This window comes from Rhinatrema bivittatum, chromosome 7 (assembly GCF_901001135.1).
Source record: "Rhinatrema bivittatum chromosome 7, aRhiBiv1.1, whole genome shotgun sequence".
NCBI lineage: Eukaryota > Metazoa > Chordata > Amphibia > Gymnophiona > Rhinatrematidae > Rhinatrema > Rhinatrema bivittatum.
The window spans coordinates 2,221,263-2,242,305 of NC_042621.1; the positions used below are offsets into that span (position 1 = coordinate 2,221,263).

Genomic DNA, 21,043 nt, shown 5'->3' on the forward strand with positions numbered 1-21,043 from the left:
CCCTCTCATGACCTCCCCTGGCTGTGAGCAAACCCCAGGAAGACACCCATTCATTCTCATACACACACACCCTCAGACAGGCACCCATGCATTCACACACATACACCCCCATGCAGACTCCCATTCATACACATGCACACACTAAAGGCAGAGCCCCCTATCTTTCTTTTGCCAGCAACCTCGGAGCCTCTCTCATTCCTCTGCTGCCACTGTCACTGCTGCCGCATGGCTATTGCGGAGGTGCTGATTGCTGCTACTGGCACTGAAGCCCATTCTGCTGCCTCTTCTGTGCAGGCCCCGTGGGCTTCCAGTTCCTTCATGCTGATCTCGTACATTGTGGGATCCACATAGAGAAAGTGCTATTCTTGCACATTACCAAAGATTACATGTGCCAATCAGTAAAAAGTAATTTATTTTTTTTTACATTTGCTGTCTGATCTTAGTTTCTAATTGGTTGGTCACAGGCTTTTTTTTTCCACCTTCCCTTTCTTATTTTTTTTCCAATTCCTTTTTACACCGACGTGATATCTTTGATGAGCGGCGGTATATAAAAACCAATAAATAAATAAATAAATAAATATTGTCTTTTTTTCTATTTCTTTTCTCTCCATCTGTCTTCTTCCCTCAAACACACAGTCAGATTCTCATTCTCACATGCTTTCTCTTTCTCACACACACACACACACACACAGGCTCTCACTCTCACATGCTCTCTCTCAAACAATCATTCATACACACAGTCTCTCACTGGCACATGCTGTCTGAATCTCACACACACAGGCTCTCTCTCACTCCCACATGCTGTCTTGCTCAAGCACAGGCTCTCACTGTCACATGCTGTCTCTCTCACACACACAGAGGCTCTCACATGCTTTCTCTGCAAACATTCAGGTCTTCACTCCCACACACAGTCTCTCAACTCACTCTCACACACAATCTCTCAACTCATCTCATACACGCACACATACACACTCTACAGGCCCTCAGCCTCTCTCTCACCTCTGGGCCTCTTTTTTACGGGTCGCCACAGGATGGGCTCTGCAGCTGCCCTGGTCTTCTCGGACCACGCTGCTCCTCTTCTGCACGCGGCTGATGCTTCTCCTCCTTCCTGCCCGCGCGGCTCTGGCAACATTTTTCTTCCGGGGCCGCACGGGCGGGAAGGAGGAGGAGCACCTGCAAGTTTAGACACAACCTTTTTCTTCGGGCTGTGATGACGTGAGCTCCACCACGGCCCTGCTGATCTTCTTGCTGTGTGTATCCGGCACACAGCACAGCAGTAGTTCACCCGCTCAGCAGCATCCACCCCACAAAGTGTGCTCTGAGCCGCCGCAGAGCAGAACACACTGTCAGTGTTTAGTGCTGGTATGCGGCGGTGCCGCAGACCAGCAAAAAAACCCCAACAGGCCCGGTCCTGGTCCGCGGACCGGTGGTTGGGGACCCCTGGTTTAGGGTATTAACCACCGCAATAAGCAAGCTACCCCCACGCTTATCTGTTTACTCAGACTGTGTAGTTCAGTCCTTGTTGCTTGTTGTCTGAATGCAAATCCTCTTTTCCACATTTCCCCTTGCCGTTGATACAAAGAACAATGTTGAAGTTGCATTAACTGTGTGAAGGCTTATTGAATAAGGGTAGTAATCAACAGGTAGTAGCCATCACCATTTCAGCAAGCCACCCCCTTGGCTCTTCTCTTCATTCCCTTCCTCTAGCCTTTATGGATCCACAGTGTTTATCCCATGCCCCTTTGAATTCCTTCACAGTTTTAGTCTTCACCACTTCCTCAGGAAGGGCATTCCAGGCATCCATACCCTCTCCGTGAAGAAATACTTCCTGACATTGGTTCTAAGTCTTCCTCCCTGGACTTTCAAATCATGACCCCCCTAGTTCTACTGATTTTTTTTCCAACAGAAAAGGTTTGTTGACATCCATGGATCATTAAAACCTTTGAAGTATCTGAAAGTCTGTATCATATCACCCCTGCTCCTCCTCTCCTCCAGGGTATACATATTTAGGTTCTCCAATCTCTCCTCTTTTCTGAGGTCTGCGGCCACAACTATCATCACCTTGGAAAAAGTCCTGGGTGCTGTGGCCAAACCGAATGGCAATGCTTCGAACTGGTAGTGCTGACCTAACACTGCAAAGCGTAGATATCATTGATGCTGCTTGCAAATTGGAATATGAAGGTAAGTTTCCAAAAGGTCCAGAGAAGAGAGAAATTCTCCCTTCTGCACCACCATGATCACTGATCTTAAAGTTTCTATCAAAAAATGGATAACTCAGTGGGCCCGATTGACCCCCTTGACATCCAGAATTTGCCAGGATTGGGTCACGAGAATGTGTTGCCAGCTTAATTTTTTTAATGATTTGAATGATTTCAAGTTTACTTACTCTGTCAAATGCGGACCAATTAGCATGTTCATGATTTCCATCTGGTTCTTTTGTATGCGAGCTGTTGGTGGTTTGTATTTTTAGTCTATAGATTTTATCTAGAAATGAGGTTGTATAATCATTGCAGGCGTTCTTTGGAGGAAGATGGGTCTTTGATTAAGTGTTTTACAACTTTGAAGAGTAGTTTGAAGTTAAATAGGACTCCATGGATTCGTTTTGCATAGTATTCTTTCTTTGCGATATCTTGCTAGGAGGGATCTGTATTTTCCTACTGAGTCTGTGGATAGGTGTTTCCGCCATTGTTTCTCAGTGATAGTTTAGTGTCTTAGTTCTTCGTTGTACAATGGCTTCTTCTCTTCAGTGTTTCATCTTCTCTATCTCCTCCCCAAACAAGTGCCCCTTAAAAGGCAACTTTGTAAGGTTCGATTTCAAAATAGTATCAGCAGACCAGTTCTGTAACCTCAGAAGCCTTTGGGCTGCAATCACCAAAGTCACCCCCTGAGCCGCTGTGAATGCCAAATCATAGCTAGCATCTGCCAGGAAGGCAGCTCCGGCTCCAGATATGGGCCATTCTCTCCCAGAACTTCCTGGGCTAACTGTAACTCGGTTCTAGCCATCATACAAGAGCAAGCGGAGATGTGGAGATTTATAGCCATTGCTTCAAAGGCCTGCTTCAAAATAGCCTCAGCATTTCAATCTTGAGCGTCTTTTAAAGCCGCACCTCCTTCCACCGGAATGGTGGTCTGCTTCATCACAGCATAGACTAAGGCATCCACCTTGGGAAACCGGAGTTGCTTCTTCGCTTTAGGGTCCATAGGAAACCATCCTGCTAAGGAAAGACACCCTTTAAAATTCCCTGTATGTACCCGGATCAGTCCAGACTCCTGGGTTTTGCCCCCCACCCCCCACCCCCCCTAGCAGATGGAGACAGAAGTTTACAAAAAAAACTCTGCCTTATCTAGGCTGGTGCCACCTACAGTCTGGCAGTATTCTTCTGTCTCTTAGCAGGTGGAGAGGGTGCAAAACCTACAGTCTGTGCTGAGGCCTAGTTAGTTGTAAAAAAAAAAAAAAAAGGAGGATAGCTTTAGATAGTTCGGCTAGTTAGGAGATTGAGGCCGCAGTAGTTTGCCTGCAGGTCCAGTTACTCGCCTCCCAGGGGGTTGTGAGGTCCTGCAGGGACCATCCCCCCTGGTGATAGAGGCCGCTGAAATGTGGGCTTAGTGCCCTTGCCAGCGTCTATCTTCTCCCTGGGGGTGACACCGGGGAGCCTGGCTCACTCCACCCAGGTGGTCCTGGAGCCGACAGCGAACGGTAATGGTATTTAAAAAAAAAAAAAAAAAAAAAGTGTTTTATTTTCTTCTTATTGTGTCTTGCTTGCACCTCAGTTTTTACCTTTCGTTGTGCTCCGGCCATGTTGGGGGCGCTGAGAATCGCCGAGGGGTCGCGTTGTCCTTTGCCTTCTCTCCCTCTTTTTCTGTTTTTTTTCACAGGGGTGGGAGGGCATGCCGCGACGTTTGGTTTGCCGCGCTTGCGGTGTGGCCCGGCGCCTCTACCGAGACAGCCTCTGTTCCAGCTGCGTCTTGGGAGGCGAGGGGTAGAGAGCCGTTGCGTGCCGCAGCTCCGGGGAGTAAGTCCGGGGCCGGATTAGGCCCGTCCCTGCGGAGCGTGGGAATGGGCGCCATCTTGGGCTCTGGTGTGCCGCCGGCGGCGGGAACGCCCGCCATTTTGTTTTCATCGGGTCCCGCGATTCTTACACCCCCGTCGGATCGGGGAGGGGAGGACTCCCCGCCATGCTTATCTCCTCAACGTAGAGTTCCTAAGGGGGACAAATCTGCGAGGCCACACTGTGAAAGTGATTCGGAAGTCCCTGAGGGGGATCCGGGAGACGGCTCATCGGATTCTTTTTCCTCGGAGTTTGTTTTATTTATTTAGCATTCGTTTATATACCGAGGTATAGCAGACATTGCCTTCACTCCGGTTTACATTATAACAAACCAGTTACATTTAAATTCATAACAGTGTGACAGAAATTGAATCAGAACAATAACTTAATAAAAGTCAATAAATATATTATACATTAGATATATGACTGTATGCAAATCTTGAAGGGGGACGGTTGATACCGAATCAAAAAACGAGAAAAGGTTTCTGCGAGTTGGGACGGTCGTCATAGGAGGGGGATTGTTGGTATAAAATGGAACGTGTAATGGATGTGATAAAAGATTTATGTTCTGCTGACATTGGGTGAGCAGCCATTGCAAGACTGTGTGAGTAGCCAAGCTTTAAGTTTAAGCTTTTAGTGATGCACAAGGCTTTTAAGGCGCGTCGAATAGTCAGAAAGAGGTCACGGGAGTCTCAGGACCCAGGCCCCGCGTCGGAGTCTGGGAAGCGGGCCAGGCCCGTCCAGGTATTGGATCCTCCTGGGAGGGCCCGGCCGTTCAGACTGGGGACCCCCCGGGGGGATCCTGATACCACCTCGGACTCAGATAACCCAGATGAGCAACAAATGGACCAGGATCCGCCGCCCAGCCCCCGAGGGGTATTGAGGGGGACAGGGATCAGCTAACAGGTGGCCGGAGTGGTTCCCATGGGGCAGATGGGGATGACCCCAAAGTAGTATGGTTGTTCCACCGTGATGAGTTGGGGGCCTTGATCCCGGCGATTCTAGGGGAGTTAGGCATAGAATTGCCGCAAACGGAGTCCAGATTAGGGGTCATGGACCCGGTAGTTTTGGGGCTAAGAGGTTCACCATCTGCTTTTCCCTTGCATTTTTCAGCGTCGGATTTACTTTTCAAGGAATGGGATACCCCAGATTTGGGGCTTAAGGTGGCTAAAGCCATGGATAAGCTCTACCCTTTGCCTGAGGACGCACTGGAACTGCTGAAGGTCCCTAGGATAGATTCGGCGGTGGCGGCAATCACAAAGAAGACCACCATCCCGGTGACCGGAGGAACAGCTCTCAAAGATTTGCAAGATCACAAGCTGGAGATACAGCTTAAAATGATATCTGAAGTCTCCGCGCTCGGAATTCGTGCGGCTATCTGCAGCAATTTCTCATTGCAAGCGGGGCTTCGGTGGGTTCAACAGTTGTTGGCCAATGACTCTCTTTCGCAGGAAGAAGCACTACAGGCGGGACGCTTGGAGGTGGTGATTGCCTATAGTGCCGATGCCTTTTATGACTTACTTCACACATTGGCATGATCCATGGTTTCGGCGGTGACGGCGCGGCGTTTGTTGTGGCTGTGCCATTGGGCGGCGGATGTGTCGTCTAAAGCTCGGTTGGGCTCTCTGCCGTTTAAGGACAAGTTGTTGTTTGGTAAAGAACTGGAGGATTTGATTGAGTCGCCAGGTGAGAACAAGGTACATCACTTGCCAGAGGACAGACCTCGGTCTAGAGGGGCTCTGTCGTCGCGGTCCCGTTTTCGGGGTGGTCGGAGACCTCGCAATTCGTGGGGGTCGGCCTCCTCTTTTCGGCACAGTGCCAACCGGCAGCAGTCGTACTCACAGTCCTTTTGCGGGCGCCGTTTTGGAAGGCCATGGGCCGGGACAAGTGCACAGAGTGGTAAGCTTTCCCAATGATGGGCAGCCGGTCCACTCCTTGGTACCAGTGGTCGGCGGCAGATTAGCATGGTTTTACGAGGAGTGGACCAGGATCACCTCAGATCAGTGGGTCCTAGAGGTGATAGGTCGAGGTTACGCGTTAGATTTTGCACAGCGGCCTCGCCAGTGTTTCCTGGTATTGCCATGTGGATTTTCTAAGAAACGCCGGGCGGTACAGGAGACGCTACATCGTCTGCAGGAACTCGGCGCGATAGTGCCAGTTCCGCCGCACGAGCTACGCCGAGGTCGGTACTCCATTTATTTCGTGGTTCCAAAGAAGGAAGGAACTTTTCATCTGATTCTAGACCTCAAAAGCGTCAACAAGTGTCTGAAAGTACCTCGTTTTCGTATGGAGACTCTGCGGTCGGTCATCGCCTCGGTGAGACAAGGGGAGTTTCTCGTGTCTCTGGATCTCACAGAAGCGTATCTGCATATTGGAATCCGCGCAGAGCACCAACGATACCTCAGGTTTGCCGTGATGGGTCAACATTTCCAGTTTCAGGCGTTGCCGTTCGGTCTGGCCACCGCCCCTCAGACGTTCACCAAGATTATGGTGGTGGTAGCAGTGCACCTTCGCAGGGATGGGTTCCTAGTACACCGGTACCTGGACGATTGGCTGATTCGTGCGAAGTCAGAACATCTTTGTCAGGAAGCAGTTCACCAGGTGATCGACTTATTGCAAAAGCTCGGCTGGGTGATCAATACGGCCAAAAGTCACCTGGTGCCTTCTCAGTCTCTGGTTTTTGGGAGCTTTGTTCGACACTCGGAGGGGAATGGTGTCCCTCACACAGGACCGCATGCTCAAGTTACAGAGCCAAGCTCGGCGGTTGCTAACCAAGCCCATGCCAATAGTCTGGGACTATCTTCAAATGGTGAGGTCAATGACTTCAACGTTGGAATTGGTTCCCTGGACTTTCGCTCATATGCGACCCTTACAGTGAGCATTGCTTTCCCGGTGGAATCCGGTGTCGGAACAATTTCATCTACCTTTACCGCTAACACAGTCAGCTCGGTCCAGCATGGATTGGTGGCTATGTCCAGTCAACTTGAGCCGTGGAGTGCCGTTGGCGGTTCCCTCCTGGACAGTGATCACTACGGATGCCAGCTTGTATGGGTGGGGAGCAGTTTGTCTCCGGAAGTCAGTACAGGGCATCTGGTCTCTGCAGGAAGCAGCTTGGTCCATCAATCGGTTGGAGACCAGGGCAGTACGTTTGGCCCTTCAGGCTTTTCTTCCTCTGGTCCGAGGCAAGTCGGTCAGAATACTGTTGGACAATGCGACCACGGTGGCCTACATCAATCGTCAGGGAGGAACCAGAAGCCAACCAGTTGCATGTGAAGCCCGGCAGCTGATGGCATGGGCAGAACGTCATCTGAGCAGTACTGCGGCGTCGCATATTGCCGGGGTAGAGAACATTCAGGCAGACTTTCTCAGTCACAATCGCCTGGATCCCGGAGAGTAGGAACTCGCAGACGTCGCATTTCACCTCATCTGTGCACGGTGGGGGACGCCAGCTCTGGACCTGATGGCAACATTCAAGAATGCCAAAGCTCCGCGCTTCTTCGCTCGGCGCAGGGAAACAGGAGCGGAGGGCATGGATGCACTGGTGTTGCCCTGGCCGACGGATATGCTCCTTTATGTATTTCCACCGTGGCCCCTCATCGGCCAGATGCTACGGCACATAGATTTGCATCCGACGACCGTGGTACTCGTCGCACCCGAATGGCCGCGTCATCCTTGGTTTGCGGATCTCCAAAACCTAGCACTAGAGGACCCCATTCGGTTTCCGTATGTACCGGATCTTCTTCATCAAGGACCCGTTTGTTTCGACCAGGTCAAACGCTTCTGTCTAGTGGCATGGCTTTTGAGAGGAGAAGGATGAAGTCCAGGGGCTATTCGGATGTGGTAGTAACCACCCTTTTAAGGTCCCGCAAGGCTTCTACGCCCTTATTTATTTATTTATTTATTTATTTATTTAAAAGTGTTTGTATACCGTCTTTACAAACAGTGTTTAATCAAAACGGTTTTCATAACTAAATAAAAAAACAAATGTAAATAAAGATTTAAATTTAAAAGAACATAAAGATTATCAAATTATAAAAGCTCAAAATTACAAAAATATATAATAAAAATAAAAATCTAAAACAATGAATAGTTTACATAAAAAATAAATCAATATATAATAACGTTGTGCCCTGTGTGATGGAGAAGTAGTTATGTTATTTAGTGTGTGATATATGGAAAGTAGATTGAAATAAATGTGTTTTTAGGGATTTTTTGAAGTGTTTGGAGTTGGATATGGATCTTAAAGAGTCTGGTAATGCGTTCCATAAGATTGGTCCAATGACAGAGAATGATCTTTTTCTGGTGATGTCAAGACGGGCCTGTCGTGGTGATGGGATGTCTAAGAGGTTTTTGTCCAGTGATCTTAGATGTCTGGTGGGTTTGTAAATCCGGAGAATGGAACATAAGGTAATTGAATTAGGAGTGTAGATGAGAGAGTGTATAATGGACAGGATCTTGAATTGTATTCTGTATTTAATTGGTAACCAATGTAATGATTGAAGTATCGGAGTGATGTGATTTTTTATGGAAGAGTTTGTTAAGATACGTGCTGCTGCATTTTGGATCAGTTGAAGTGAGTGAAGTGTGTTATCTGGGAGACCTATATAAAGAGAATTACAGTAGTCAAGCCTCGAAAAGATGAGTGATTGAAGTATAGTCCGAAAATCGTGAAAGAAAAGTAGAGGACGAAGCCGTTTCAAGAGTTGAAGCTTATAAAATGAATTTCTGGTAATTATGGATATGTGTTGTTTTAATGAAAGATCTGAATTAATGGTTATATCTAAATTTTTTGCAGATTTGGAGATGGGGATAGTGATACCGTTAAATACTAATTGAAGGGGAGGACCTATGGATGAATCTGTAATTGATGAGAGGTGGACTATTTCTGGTTTTTTTGGATTTAGTTTTAGTCTATTGTGAGAGAGCCATGTGTCAATAGTCGTGAGGTATAAAGATACTAAGGATAATGTGTGAGTCCAAGAGGTGTTGTATGGTACCATAAACTGTATGTCATCGGCGTAGATTTTGAATTGTATGTTTAGTGAGGCTAAGATGCGGCAAAGAGGTAGTAGATAGATGTTGAAGAGAATAGGGGATAGAGAAGAACCTTGTGGAACACCCGATGCAATAGAGTATGGTTCAGAAGAATGATTGTTTATATTGACTTGTTGAATGCGATCAGATAAAAATGAAATAAACCATTGTAATACAGCACCCGAAATACCTATAGATTTGAGAATGGAGATGAGAATTTGGTGATCAACAGTATCAAAAGCCGCGGAAATATCTAAGAAAACAATGATGTGATCTGTGTAAGAATCAAAAGCCCGAAATATAGTGTCAAATGAAGTCAACAGAAGAGTTTCAGTGGAGTGACCCTTGCGAAATCCATGTTGGTTTGTGTGTAGTATGTCATTTTCTGACAGATAATTTGATAATTGAGATAACACTACTGATTCAATCAGCTTAGCTAGGGATGTTAATGTAGCAATGGGTCTGAAATTGTTAAGATCAAAATCATCCTTTGATTTATTTTTTAAAATTGGAAGTATGGAGGTTTTTTTGAGGGAAGATGGAAAGAAACCATTTTCCAGAGATTGATTTTTATGTGCGCGTCTGGAAGGTATTTGAGATGTGTTGTCTTGATCGGGATGTGATGCCCACTCGCGCTTCCGTGCCCGAGATCTTAAGCTTTCTCCAGGATGGTTTGGCAAAGGGGCTATCGTGTAGTTCCCTATGGGTGCAGGTGGCGGCTCTGACGTCGTTGCATGGTCAGGTTCAAGGTGTGTCGTTGTCGTCGCATCCAGATGTGATTCGATTTCTTCGGGGTGCTAAGCATTTACGTCCACCGTTACATAGTCCTTGTCCTTCCTGGAATCTGAATCTGGTGTTGAAGGCTTTGTGTGGCGCTCCCTTTGAGCCTATTCACAAGTCTACCTTAAAAGATTTGACACTGAAGGTGGTGTTCTTGGTGGCAATTGTCTCGGCAAGGCGGGTTTCCGAGCTCCAAGCTCTGTCTTGTCGGGAGCTCTTTTTACGAATTTCGGAAACGGGGTGTCGCTTCGTACAGTTCCTTCTTTTTTACCTAAGGTGATATCTGCGTTTCATCTTAATCAAACAGTTGAATTGCCTTCGTTTTCCGATTTGGATAGGGTGGATCCTTTGTATAAGGATTTGCGCAGGTTGGATGTTCGTCGGACAATGTTGCACTACCTGGATGTTACTAACGCCTTCAGGGTATCAGACCATCTGTTTGTACTTTGGAGCAGACCTCGTCGGGGTAATGCTGCTTCTAAGACTACTATTGCCCGCTGGTTGAAAGAGGCAATCAGTTCTGCGTATCTGTTGCAGGGTAGGTCTTTACCTGTGGGTCTCAAGGCCCAGTCTACGCGTTCCCAGGCTGCGTCCTGGGCGGAATGCCACCATATATCCCCAGAAGAGATTTGTAGGGCAGCGACATGGAAATCCTTACACACGTTCGCCCGACATTATCGCCAGAATGATTCTAATAGATTTTCCTGGGATAACTACTAGATTTTATTTTATTTTATTTTAACCCTATTACTAGTTTGAAGATGGTACGATTGTATGTATTTTATTATTTTTTAACTGATTATTGTATAATTTAATGTTATTATTATAGGGTTTCATTTTAATTTTGTTTTATCATTTATAATATTTTATTTGTTTTAAGACATGTCGTTAGACAGTCTGTTGTTTTATTGTAAACCGACTTGAAGTGTACACAATATGTTCGGTATACAAAAATGTTTAATTAAATAAATAAATAAATAAATAAATAAATTTTGGTACAGGGGTGCTCAGAGCAGGACTCTCCGGATCCCATCCCTTTTGAGGTAGCTCTGGTACATCCCAGGAGTCTGGACTGATCCGGGTACGTACAGGGAAAAGAAAATTAGGTCTTACCTTTGATAATTTTCGTTCCTGTAGTACCACGGATCAGTCCAGAGTCCCGCCCATTTATTCTGTTATGACAAGGGAGAGTCCGTAATGATTGCTTTTTCTTTCATTCTCAGCTCCTTCCTGTCTATCCTGTTATCGATGGCTCGGGTTCTGTTCCCATTTGGGGGGGTTGTTGAGCCGGTTCTTGTTGTTAGGTTACTATATATAGTTAATTTGGTGTTTTATTGGGGCTTCATTCTGCTTTGACATTAAGTAATACTGCCAGACTGTAGGTGGCACCAGCCTAGATAAGGCGGAGTTTTGTTTGTAAACTTCTGTCTCCATCTGCTAGAGGGGGGGCAAAACCCAGGAGTCTGGACTGATCCGTGGTACTACAGGAACGAAAATTATCAAAGGTAAGACCTAATTTTCTTTTAGCCTCAGATGCGCTCCATTCCAAATCTATCAGTTCCAGGACGGCCTCATGCAGAGGAAAAAAACCAGGATGCCTTGCACAAGCTGACCATTACAGGGTTCCACTTCAGATCTTTGGTTGCTGCTGGCAAGATCTCCTCACAACCAAGGGTTTTCAAGATCTGCAAAATTAAACCAGACATCTTGTCCCTGTGAAAAAGCCGCAGCATAGTTCTATGAGGCTCAGCATCTAGGGAACTCTCCCCCTCTTCCAATAATGGATTATCGGGATCCCCCTCTGAGGATTCTGACTCCTCATCTGAGTCTCCTGAAGGATCCCTGCCTTGCCTTCTTCTCCCTCCGTCTATCTCCTTCTCCTCTCCCTCCATCCATCTCCTTCTCGTCTTCTCCTTCTCCTCTTCCTCCTGAAAGGAGACAAGGATTCCCTGGAACGCTTCCTAGGTCCAAAGGAGGGAGACTTCTGAAGCGGGTGATCCCTAGCCTCTTCCTGGGGACCTCCTTGACCCTGACAGAAGGCCTGGAGATCCTTAAAAAATTCCACCCATGAAATGGCAGAAAAAGCCATCCCCGGGATAGGCAAAGCCCTCTCAGAGCCCACTCCCGAGGGGATTGGTAGGAGAGGAGGTGAGGAAGACTCCTCACCCGCTCTGTAAAAGCCACTGCCATACCTCTGCCTGTAAAGCGGGAGTCTCTGAGGTCCCTGCAGGGGCAAATTCCCCTGTGGAGACATCTCCCTGGGCCTCCACACACTTTTGACACTTTTGAGAGACCTCGTGGGGCTAAGGACCCTCATATGGCAATCTGAGCAGATGAGAAGCTTCTTCCTGTGCTGCTCCCCCAATGCATGTCACACTCTCTCTCGCTTCCCCTTAAAAAGCTGAGCAAACGTTTCCCACCATGTGCCTCAGCAGTTCCTGCCACTTAAAACGGTGCCTGCCGCATGTGTCTTCAGTGCTGCTACAACTTCGCCGGTTCTAAAATTAACCCCTCAGCACTCCTTCATCGCATGGCTTGGTGCGGCTGCGATCGCAGCTGTCTGCCTGCCCAGCCTACAAAGGATCGCACTGGCACCTGCTCCCAGTGCTTGCCCAATGCACGTGCTTTTTTTTTTTTTTTCTTCAATGAACTTTCTAGGCAAGATCAGCAATATAAGTAAAGAATGGCAGAGAGAGAGTAGAGGGAAGAAAGAAGGACCACACAGAGAAGAGGACTAAGCAGCAGGGCTGAGCCCAAGCTCTCCTTACCCTACCCGATCTCTTCTCCTGTCCGCAGGAGAGCTAGGGCCACAGCCTTCACCTCACTCCTGTTCTATATATTTTTTTTTTCTCCTGAGATTGTTTTTCAGACCCTCAATTGAGGGAGGGAGCTACTACTATCACCACAGGAGGTGAAACTGGCCTGTTCAAGTGAAGGAGGCCAAGATCCACAAGCCCAGATGCATGTTCACCACCTGCTGGAAACGGAGAAAAACTGGCTGGCTGGTGCCTGAGCAGAGCTATATGAGGTGAAATCAGTGAGTCGTTGCTCACTGTCTCCATCTGCTGGTTGGAGTGCAAAACCCATTGGTGTGGACTGGCTTGCCTGGATGAAGAGGAAAGCAAAAGTATTTTCTTATCTGTAATATACAGAGTCTATGCACTGAACACACTATGATAGTATCTCATTTTTACATATATATCAATTTTTGTACAGTAAAATATGTAAGGTAAGTCATGCAAAAATAGATTATTACAATTACATAGCTAATATATGCAATTAAGAAAGGTCCTTCTAAGAGAAATTCCAAATGACAAAATCTTGGTCAAATGTGTTTTCTTCCTTTTTACATTTTTTTTTACTGCATTGCCTTCAAGGTGTGTTTATCCTCATCGGTCCATAGAGATGCCATCACCTGCATCTCATGTTTATTGGGCCCCGTGACCATAACATTCATCATTCCCAGTGTAGTCCAAGAACTCAGAAATGGATGCAGATCAAGAAAAATCAGAAGGTCAATCAGAAGTTGCCTATAAATGAATGAGGAACTGAAGAGAACTGGACTCCTGGAGAAGTGTGCAAAAAGAGGTGCCAGCATTCAATACCAGAGACCTGTGAACCTGCTCTTCCCAACCTCAGCCCTTCAGTTTCATGTTCAGCCACCACTGCTGTGTCCTGGCCCAAGTGTGCGGCTTGGCAGGCGCCTCAGCACAATTTATAACAAATCTCATTCTCTACAAGTTTCAGCCGCTCACCTCCTAGTCTTTTTTTGAGCTCTTGTGCTTTCTGCTTCTCCAAACCTATGCCCTACAACTTTTAAAATAGGTTTCCCCCGGGGGTCGGTGCCATTGGCTCCCTCTAGGACGTTGGTTATATCTGCTTCTCTCTTCTGTCTCCTTCCCCAAAGCAGTTTCCTTGTGCTCCCTCACTGTCTCTGCTTCGTAAGGGACTTGGTTTGCCTCTCAGTTCATCGGCTTTCCTTTCCAGCTCTCCCTCGCCAATGCCCTTTTGCTCCTGAACGATCGTGGCGTATGCAGCAGAACTTATTTTCAGTGTAAATTTAATGCTCTTGTTTTACCTCACAGCTCTTTTGCAGCCACGGTCTACCTTTTACAGCACGCAGTCGGATTTAATTAGAGGAGCGCTGGAACCAAAGAGTGAAAAACAATTTACTGCCTTCATCACAGGTACAGCAGCTCCAGTGCCCAAATCAAAATTGTTTGTTCAGTATTATCGTGTTTTCTTATTAAATGCAGCATGCTGACACAGCAGCTGTTTAGGGCATTTAAATTAAAGCATGCTGCACATCTTAATGCCACTTTTAAAGAAATGTATATTTAATTATCAATGCAGAAGTATCAAGAAAAAACCACTTCCCTCACAGGAATCAATCCTTCCTTATTAATGCCCACCTTCTGCCGATTTTTGTTCCCAAAAAGCAGTCGCTCAGCAGTCACTGTCAGTTTACTCATTAAAGCCTGGTTTTATGTTTCAAATTACCCAATAAAGGGCATCATATCAGGAGGCTAGATGAGGCTCATCATGCCATGGATATTGCTCTGAGAATTAACGAATTAGGAATATGGAAAACAAAGTGCTAGAGGATGATCTGTTTCTTTATAATTGGGTTTCCGATGTATAGCGAGCTTTCTGACCTTCCTCTGATACTGACATTTGAAGTGAAGTTTCCTGGGTAACACTAAGATTCAACCTTACCATCTTCCCTACAATAATTTCCCCATCTTAAATCTTTTGACAGCTCAGTCTTGTAGCTACGCCTATTCCACGGCGCTGATGAGCAATCCGTTTACCGCATTCCTAGGGGTGGTAGCGGGGCAGGGTTCCCTTACATCCCAATGCCGTGTGGTAGATATACTCCTGCTTTTTATTCCATTTGAAATGAGTACTACAACTCCCAAAATGCATCAGTAAACAGAGACCAAGTCATGACCAGTCTGAAATCTCCCATCATTTGGGTACTGGGTCATTTGGCAGCTCTGATTGCAGGCCTTCTCACATCTTCCAGACCTATATTTACCTCCATAAGCCAAAGGAACCATTTTTGATTAAATTTCCCAAGAAAACAAATACTTGTTAAAAATTGGACTTAAAACCAGCTTTCAGTCTAGCATTTCAAAAGCACACCTTGGATCAGTGGTTTTCAAGCTTTATAAGGGTTAAGGAATCTGAGGGGACCTCCCTTGGGGGTAGGAGGGGAGTGTTCGGAATGAGGTATCCCTATAAACTTCCACCTCACCAGCCTCAACCATCATCCTACAGCGCCCCCAGCCTCAGTCATCCCCCATACAAGCTTCAAATCTCAGTGCTCCCGTCACTAGCCTCAATCTCCACTCCAGACTCATCCCTCCTCAGTGCTCTCCCTCAGCCTCAATCATCTTCCTCAAAGCCTTCCCCAGCCTCAATCATCCCCCTCAGAGCCTGCAATACTGCCTCCACCCCATCAGGCTGGTCCCTCCTCCACTATTTCTTGATGCTGACTGCCATCCCTGCCCGCCGATCAGCTGTCTCCTTCCAGTACCATGCATACCTTGTCCAAACTCCCATGCTGTTCTCACAGTCTAACCCTGTATGCTTGTCTTGATTAGACTGTAAGCTCCACTGAACAGGGACTGACTCGTATGTGTTTCTGTACCCCGCTGCATACATCGAGTAGCGCTATAGAAGTGATAAGCAGTAGTAGCAGTGAGTAGTAAGGAATTTGGGCACTGTGTGATTCAAACTCAACCAGAGACATGTGGCCCCAGATAGCAACTATTCCAAAGGTATGGCTGGGCCAGCAGTGAAGTCGGAGTAAGCTTGGGGAAACTAGGTTGGAAAATACTGCCTTAGATGTTGCATTAGTGCAAAGAGTTAGATTTGTGTAATACCTGGAATCTGAATTTCGGACCTAGGCTGGGCCCCGAGTGTTTACCTTACCTCTGCCTGCCTATAATCTTGCACTTTGGCCAAGTCCTCAGCCAAGTTCTTCAGAGCAGTTCGCAGTTCAGGATTCTCAGTGTTTGCAAAGTCAATCAGCTGCTTCACCAGCACATCTGCCTTGTCCCGCAGCTTGGCCGTCTTCCGAGTGTAGGAAGCCATCAGGGAGCAGAACTGGCCAAAATACTGCTCTGCGTTGTTGACTGTGTTTTCCATGATCTTAACTTGAGCATCTCTGGAAGAGAACATCTGCTTGTTACCCACGGCACATACTGCCTTCAGAATACTGGAAAACTACACTTTCTAGGCTTCTGTCCTGATAAAGAAGCATGTTCAACAGCTGCTCAGAAACCTTTTCGGACCAGAAAGAACTCTACACAGTTCCTGTATTAAGATTTAAAGGGTGCATGAATTATAAACAGTACATGTGAACTAGAGTAGGGAAATGCTTCTACTGCTTACTGTTGTGGTATTGATTACCTGCACAGTTAAGTATGGTTAATTAGATTAGGATATAAGACTGATAATACCATTTATAACATACCATCAGTGAACAAAGTACATAGGGCAATTCACATCTTTACAACATCCCTACTCTATATAGCATATAAAGAAGTTTGAGGAACTTCATCAGCATCAGACAGTGAGTAGTTGGTAGGGAAACTGAACCAGTGTCTTGGTTCGCGGCTGCTGTATAATGCCAGTCAATCTCTCTCTCTCTCCACTGAAATAACAGCAAAGTTATAGCAACACTAAAAATATTTTCATGTTAAATCTCACTATAAGTATTATTATTATTATTTTTAACAGAGGCAGTTTTATGGGGGGGAGGAGGAGATGTACCATATTGGGACCTCAAGTTGAGGTGAATAGACCCTTTCATCATACTAAGGAACATGAAGTAAATAATCTCATGTCATGATTGATATTTATTCTGTTTATTTAATAACAGCATATTTATAATGTCACTCATAATTTATTCATTTAACAAAGGTCAGGGAGAAGGGAGTTTCAAGATATTTTGCAGCTAGGGCATCTTCAACATAAGACTGTGCTGCCCCCCTTATTATCACTCCTTTACTAAAACATAGATAACTGTGACCAGGAGGGACCATATCCGGCCCTGGAGAGCCACAACCAGGTCAGGTTTTCATGACAGCCACAATGAATATGCATAGAATTTATTGGTATACAATGGAGGCGGTGCATGCAAATCTATCTCATGTGTATTCATTGTGGCTATCCTGAAAACCTGGCCTGGTTGTGGCTCTCCAGGGCCGCAGTTGGACACCCCTGAGTTAAAACCTCTGGAGCGAGCACTAGAGAGATGAAGCTGCAATGTGGATTTTCTAGCACTCCTACATCACCTTCCCTCGTTTTTCACCAGTCTTCTTCATGCTTCCTTGTAGCAAGTGACACAAAGCCAGCAGTGAAAATTATAATTAACTATCTCAGAGCGTCCCAAACCTGTCCTGGGAGAAACATTTGCATACTGTGGTATGCAAATTTATCTCATGCATATTCATTGTGGATATCCTCAAAACCCGACTGGCTGTGGGGTCTCCAGGCCAGGTCTGGGAAGCCCTGAACTAGCTGAAAGGCTCCATTGCAAAATGAGGAGCAGACACGGCCTCCGCATGCAGGCACCGCAGCCCAAAGCATCCCTGCCCCTGGCCATAGCGGAGCATGTCTCTCCCCGGGGCCTCTTCCTGCTTCACAGTCTGCCTCTGCTGTGCTGCATCCAGAGCCAGCCATTTTTAGAGTTGGCAACTGGTTGATCCAGTCCTGCTTTTACACGTAGGAATTTGTAGTCTTGCTTTTCCAGGAGAATGCAATAAAACTGCAAGTCCATGAATTTAATGGGGTAAAGGCAGGACTGGATAGAACTGTCCTGAAAATCTAGAGCATGTGCACACTCATCATGCCGAGACTGAGATCACTCACACGCAAATGGAGTTTTACATCGAGGGGACAATTATGTCCACTTTCTCATTTGCACAAAGTTAAGGCTGGGATAGGAGATCAAAAATTCCTTCCTAACCAGGGTTAGTGGGAATCTGGTTTCCCATTTGTCAGTGGGTAAAAAAAATACTCTACTTGCAAACTTGGGGATTAAAAGAAGCATGCTAACTCCCTGGCATACAAACATTGTTTTCCCAGGGCAGGAAAAAGCAATCAGTCCCTAGTAAAAGCCATGTCTGGCAACCATCACCCTTCCAATACAGTTCAATTAAAGTTTAGGATAACATGAAAACATCTGCAGCCCTGCATGCAGCTGCTCCTAGCCCGGGGGGCTAAAAGGACGAGGTGGGAAACTGCTGCTTCCCTCAGAATGAGCCTCCTGAATTATACTTTGTAAATTAGCCCAGATGATTAAGTGGAAGGATAATTTTGTTCATGCAACAAAACCAAACAGCAGGACAGAGGTTTTCAGGGTAGCCGTAATGAATGTGCATGAGGTTTATTTGCATACTTTGGAGACCCCTCCGTATTCACCTCTCTCCTATGCATATTCATTGTGGTTATCCCGAACGCCAGACCATTAGGAGAAGGGTTTCCAGGCAGCCTCTCCTGCAGGCGAGATGGGCTCCGTGCGGGCCACACAGCGCGTCACAGGGGGCCCCAGGGTGTCTCCCCCCACCCCCTCCGCCTCTGGCCGCTTACCTGGACAGAATAAGGTTCATTGCAGCAGAAAGCGGGGGTGGGGACAGGTGGACGGTGGGGAGAGAGAGCGCGCGCCGTGGAAAGGCTCCGGAGGCACAGACTGCCCGGTTGCTATGGAAATGCCCTCGGCGGCGACGGGGCCTGGGCGGGGCCGGCCTGGGTTCTCATGGCAGCGGGGGCAAGGCAGGCGTGGGTTCCCATGGCAACAGGGAGGGCGGTGTCGGGGCGGTTTAACTTTGGAAGCTCCGTAGCTTGCAGCAGGTTTGTGGGTTTTGCCAGCGCACAGGCGTAGTTCAGGCTTTCTTTCTACAGATTTCCCTACGAAGATCAAAACTACAAATGCATGCATGCGGGGGGCGGGGGGGAACCCTAGCCTGCATTATTCCGCTGGGTGGACCTGGGGTAAGGGGCAGCCCGAGCAGTCTGTCTGGAGTGTTAGAATCCGGGGCCGGTGCAACAGTGTTTTACTTCCTCCTACACCAGATTACCTGCTGGCAGCAGCAGCAGCTCCAGCACTGCATTCCCTGCAGAGCACAGCCATCCCTGCCTCGGGCACAGCACCTCTCTAGGGCTTGTGCTGGCAGGTTGGTGATGCCCCCCCCCCAAATTGTGGCACTCGAGGTGCCAGCCTGGTTTGCCTAAAGGAAGTACCAGCCCTGCACTCTAGAAGCCAAGCTGACAGTTTTCCTCCTCTCACTTTCTCTCAAAACTTCTACAACTTAGACCATCTTGGAGGTCAAACTGTTTCTCTTATTTCCCTCTAAAATGCCCTTCTGCACAGCTTACAGTGGATGGAAGCTCTGCCAATGGCAAAGGTGAAGCTTGGGCTTGAAAATACCTGGAATGTCCTTAACTTCAGACCTTGTGACCCGCTGGTTTCATAATAAGAATTATTATTTTGTGTCTGTGCCTGGAGGTTGATGAGATCTTTGTTGACAGCGAAAGATTTAATTGTACAGCTATAATGAAATTGACTGAAACACTTATTGCAGTGATAGGGGAAAGAGAGTGATTCACCCCCAGGAAGAAACACAAAATGCTAGTGTTCCACAGTTTGATCTTCTAAGTTTTTCTTCTTTTTTGTCTCCGAGATTTCTTCCTGCTTCTTTGCGCTTTCAGCTCAGCATGAACTGACCTCTTTTGGACTACGGTCTCAGCCTCATACTCATACTACCTGGGATTTTTTGCCTCACTCACCACATACCCCCACTGGCCTCTTTCCGTGGCACAGATGCCACCATCTTCCTGCTCTGTCCTAAGGCCCCCTTGCACCCACGTGTGCATGGCAGGCGTAAAGACTTAAAGGGCCCACGACAGGAAGAAGCCCTACAGCGCCCTGTGATTAATTCACTGGCTCTCCCTATATAAGGCTCCCCAGGATGATTCCGCAATGCCTCAGCAACGGGTGCAGTACATGCTGCCCCTCCGGTCAGCCGTTCCTCTCTTCCTGTGTTCCTCGTCCAGCCTCATCTCCTCCTCCAGTGTCTCTTTGTCAACCCCTGGCCTGATCTTTTGGTATTGCCCTCTTCCCTTGGACCTAACTACACTTGCGTGCCACCCGGATCTGACCTCTTGCATTGGACCTGACTGCTTGTCTGCCGTCTGCCCCAACCCTTGACCTGTTTCCGCTATCTCCAGTCTCCTACCTGTTCTGAACCTGGTGTGCTCCAGGGACCCACCTAAGACCTGCTGGCCTCCAGAACCCAAGGGCTCAACCTGCAGGGGAGGCAGCTGATATTGGTGAAGCTCCAGCCTGTCCTGCTTTAGGGCGCATTTGCCAGCTGTCGGTATAGGCCTTGTAAGTTTGCCCATAAGGCAGTATCAACTATGCCACAGCACTAAGAGCTCATTCCTGCACCACTCATCACAGTTTGCTGAGGCCATGAGCTCGGCAGACTCATCCCAGGCTGCCGCCATTGCCAGGTTAGCTCACCAGCTAAAACAGCAGCAAGACCAACTGAATACAATGGCCAGTTATCTTCAGACTATGGCTGCCCAAACAGCTCCCATGGCACCTGCTCCAGTATCTCCAGTACAGTCTGCTGCTCCCATGCTTCATCTGCCTTCTCTTCCAAGGTACATTGGGGATCCCACCAAGTGTAGAGACTTCTTGAATCAATGCTGGATGCAACTTGAATTCCAAGCACCCCTCTTTCCATCTGATCAGGTCAAGGTTACATATATCTTGTCCCTGTTGGGCAGTTCTGCCGTAACCTCGGCTTCACTTTTCTGGGACAGAGAGAGAGAGACAACCCACTCCTTGGAAATCTGATTTTTGATGAGCCTGGCCGCACATCTTCTATGGTGACCAAACTTCTTCATATCCGACAAGGCTCCTGGTCAGTAGGATATTACGTGGTTCATTTCGGCATTCTAGCATCTGAACTCCAGCGGGGCAGTGACAGCTTAATCACTGTCTTCAGGCAAGGGCTGTCGGAATGTATCAAAGATGAACTGGCCGGCAAGGATCTACCTGATACCTTGAAAGGGTTAATCAGTCTGGCCATATGCCTGGACTTCAGATTTCAAGAACAGGCCTGAGAGAAGGGCTTGGCTTGTCATCCCATTCGCCTTGTCCT

At 47.3% G+C, this 21,043-nt stretch overlaps 1 protein-coding gene across 1 annotated transcript in view; it reads right to left on the reverse strand.

The window, feature by feature from the left end:
- Window positions 1-18,593, reverse strand: part of FAM92B (family with sequence similarity 92 member B) — a 47,480-nt gene extending 28,887 nt beyond the window's left edge. Inside the window, exons 1-2 of the mRNA XM_029608049.1 lie at window positions 18,465-18,593; window positions 15,801-16,035 (exon numbers count right to left, since the gene is read on the reverse strand). Coding sequence (XP_029463909.1) covers window positions 15,801-16,035; window positions 18,465-18,484 — 255 coding nt within the window. The 5' untranslated portion in view covers window positions 18,485-18,593. The remainder of the gene's footprint in view (window positions 1-15,800; window positions 16,036-18,464) is intronic.
- Window positions 18,594-21,043: the final 2,450 nt, after the last annotated feature.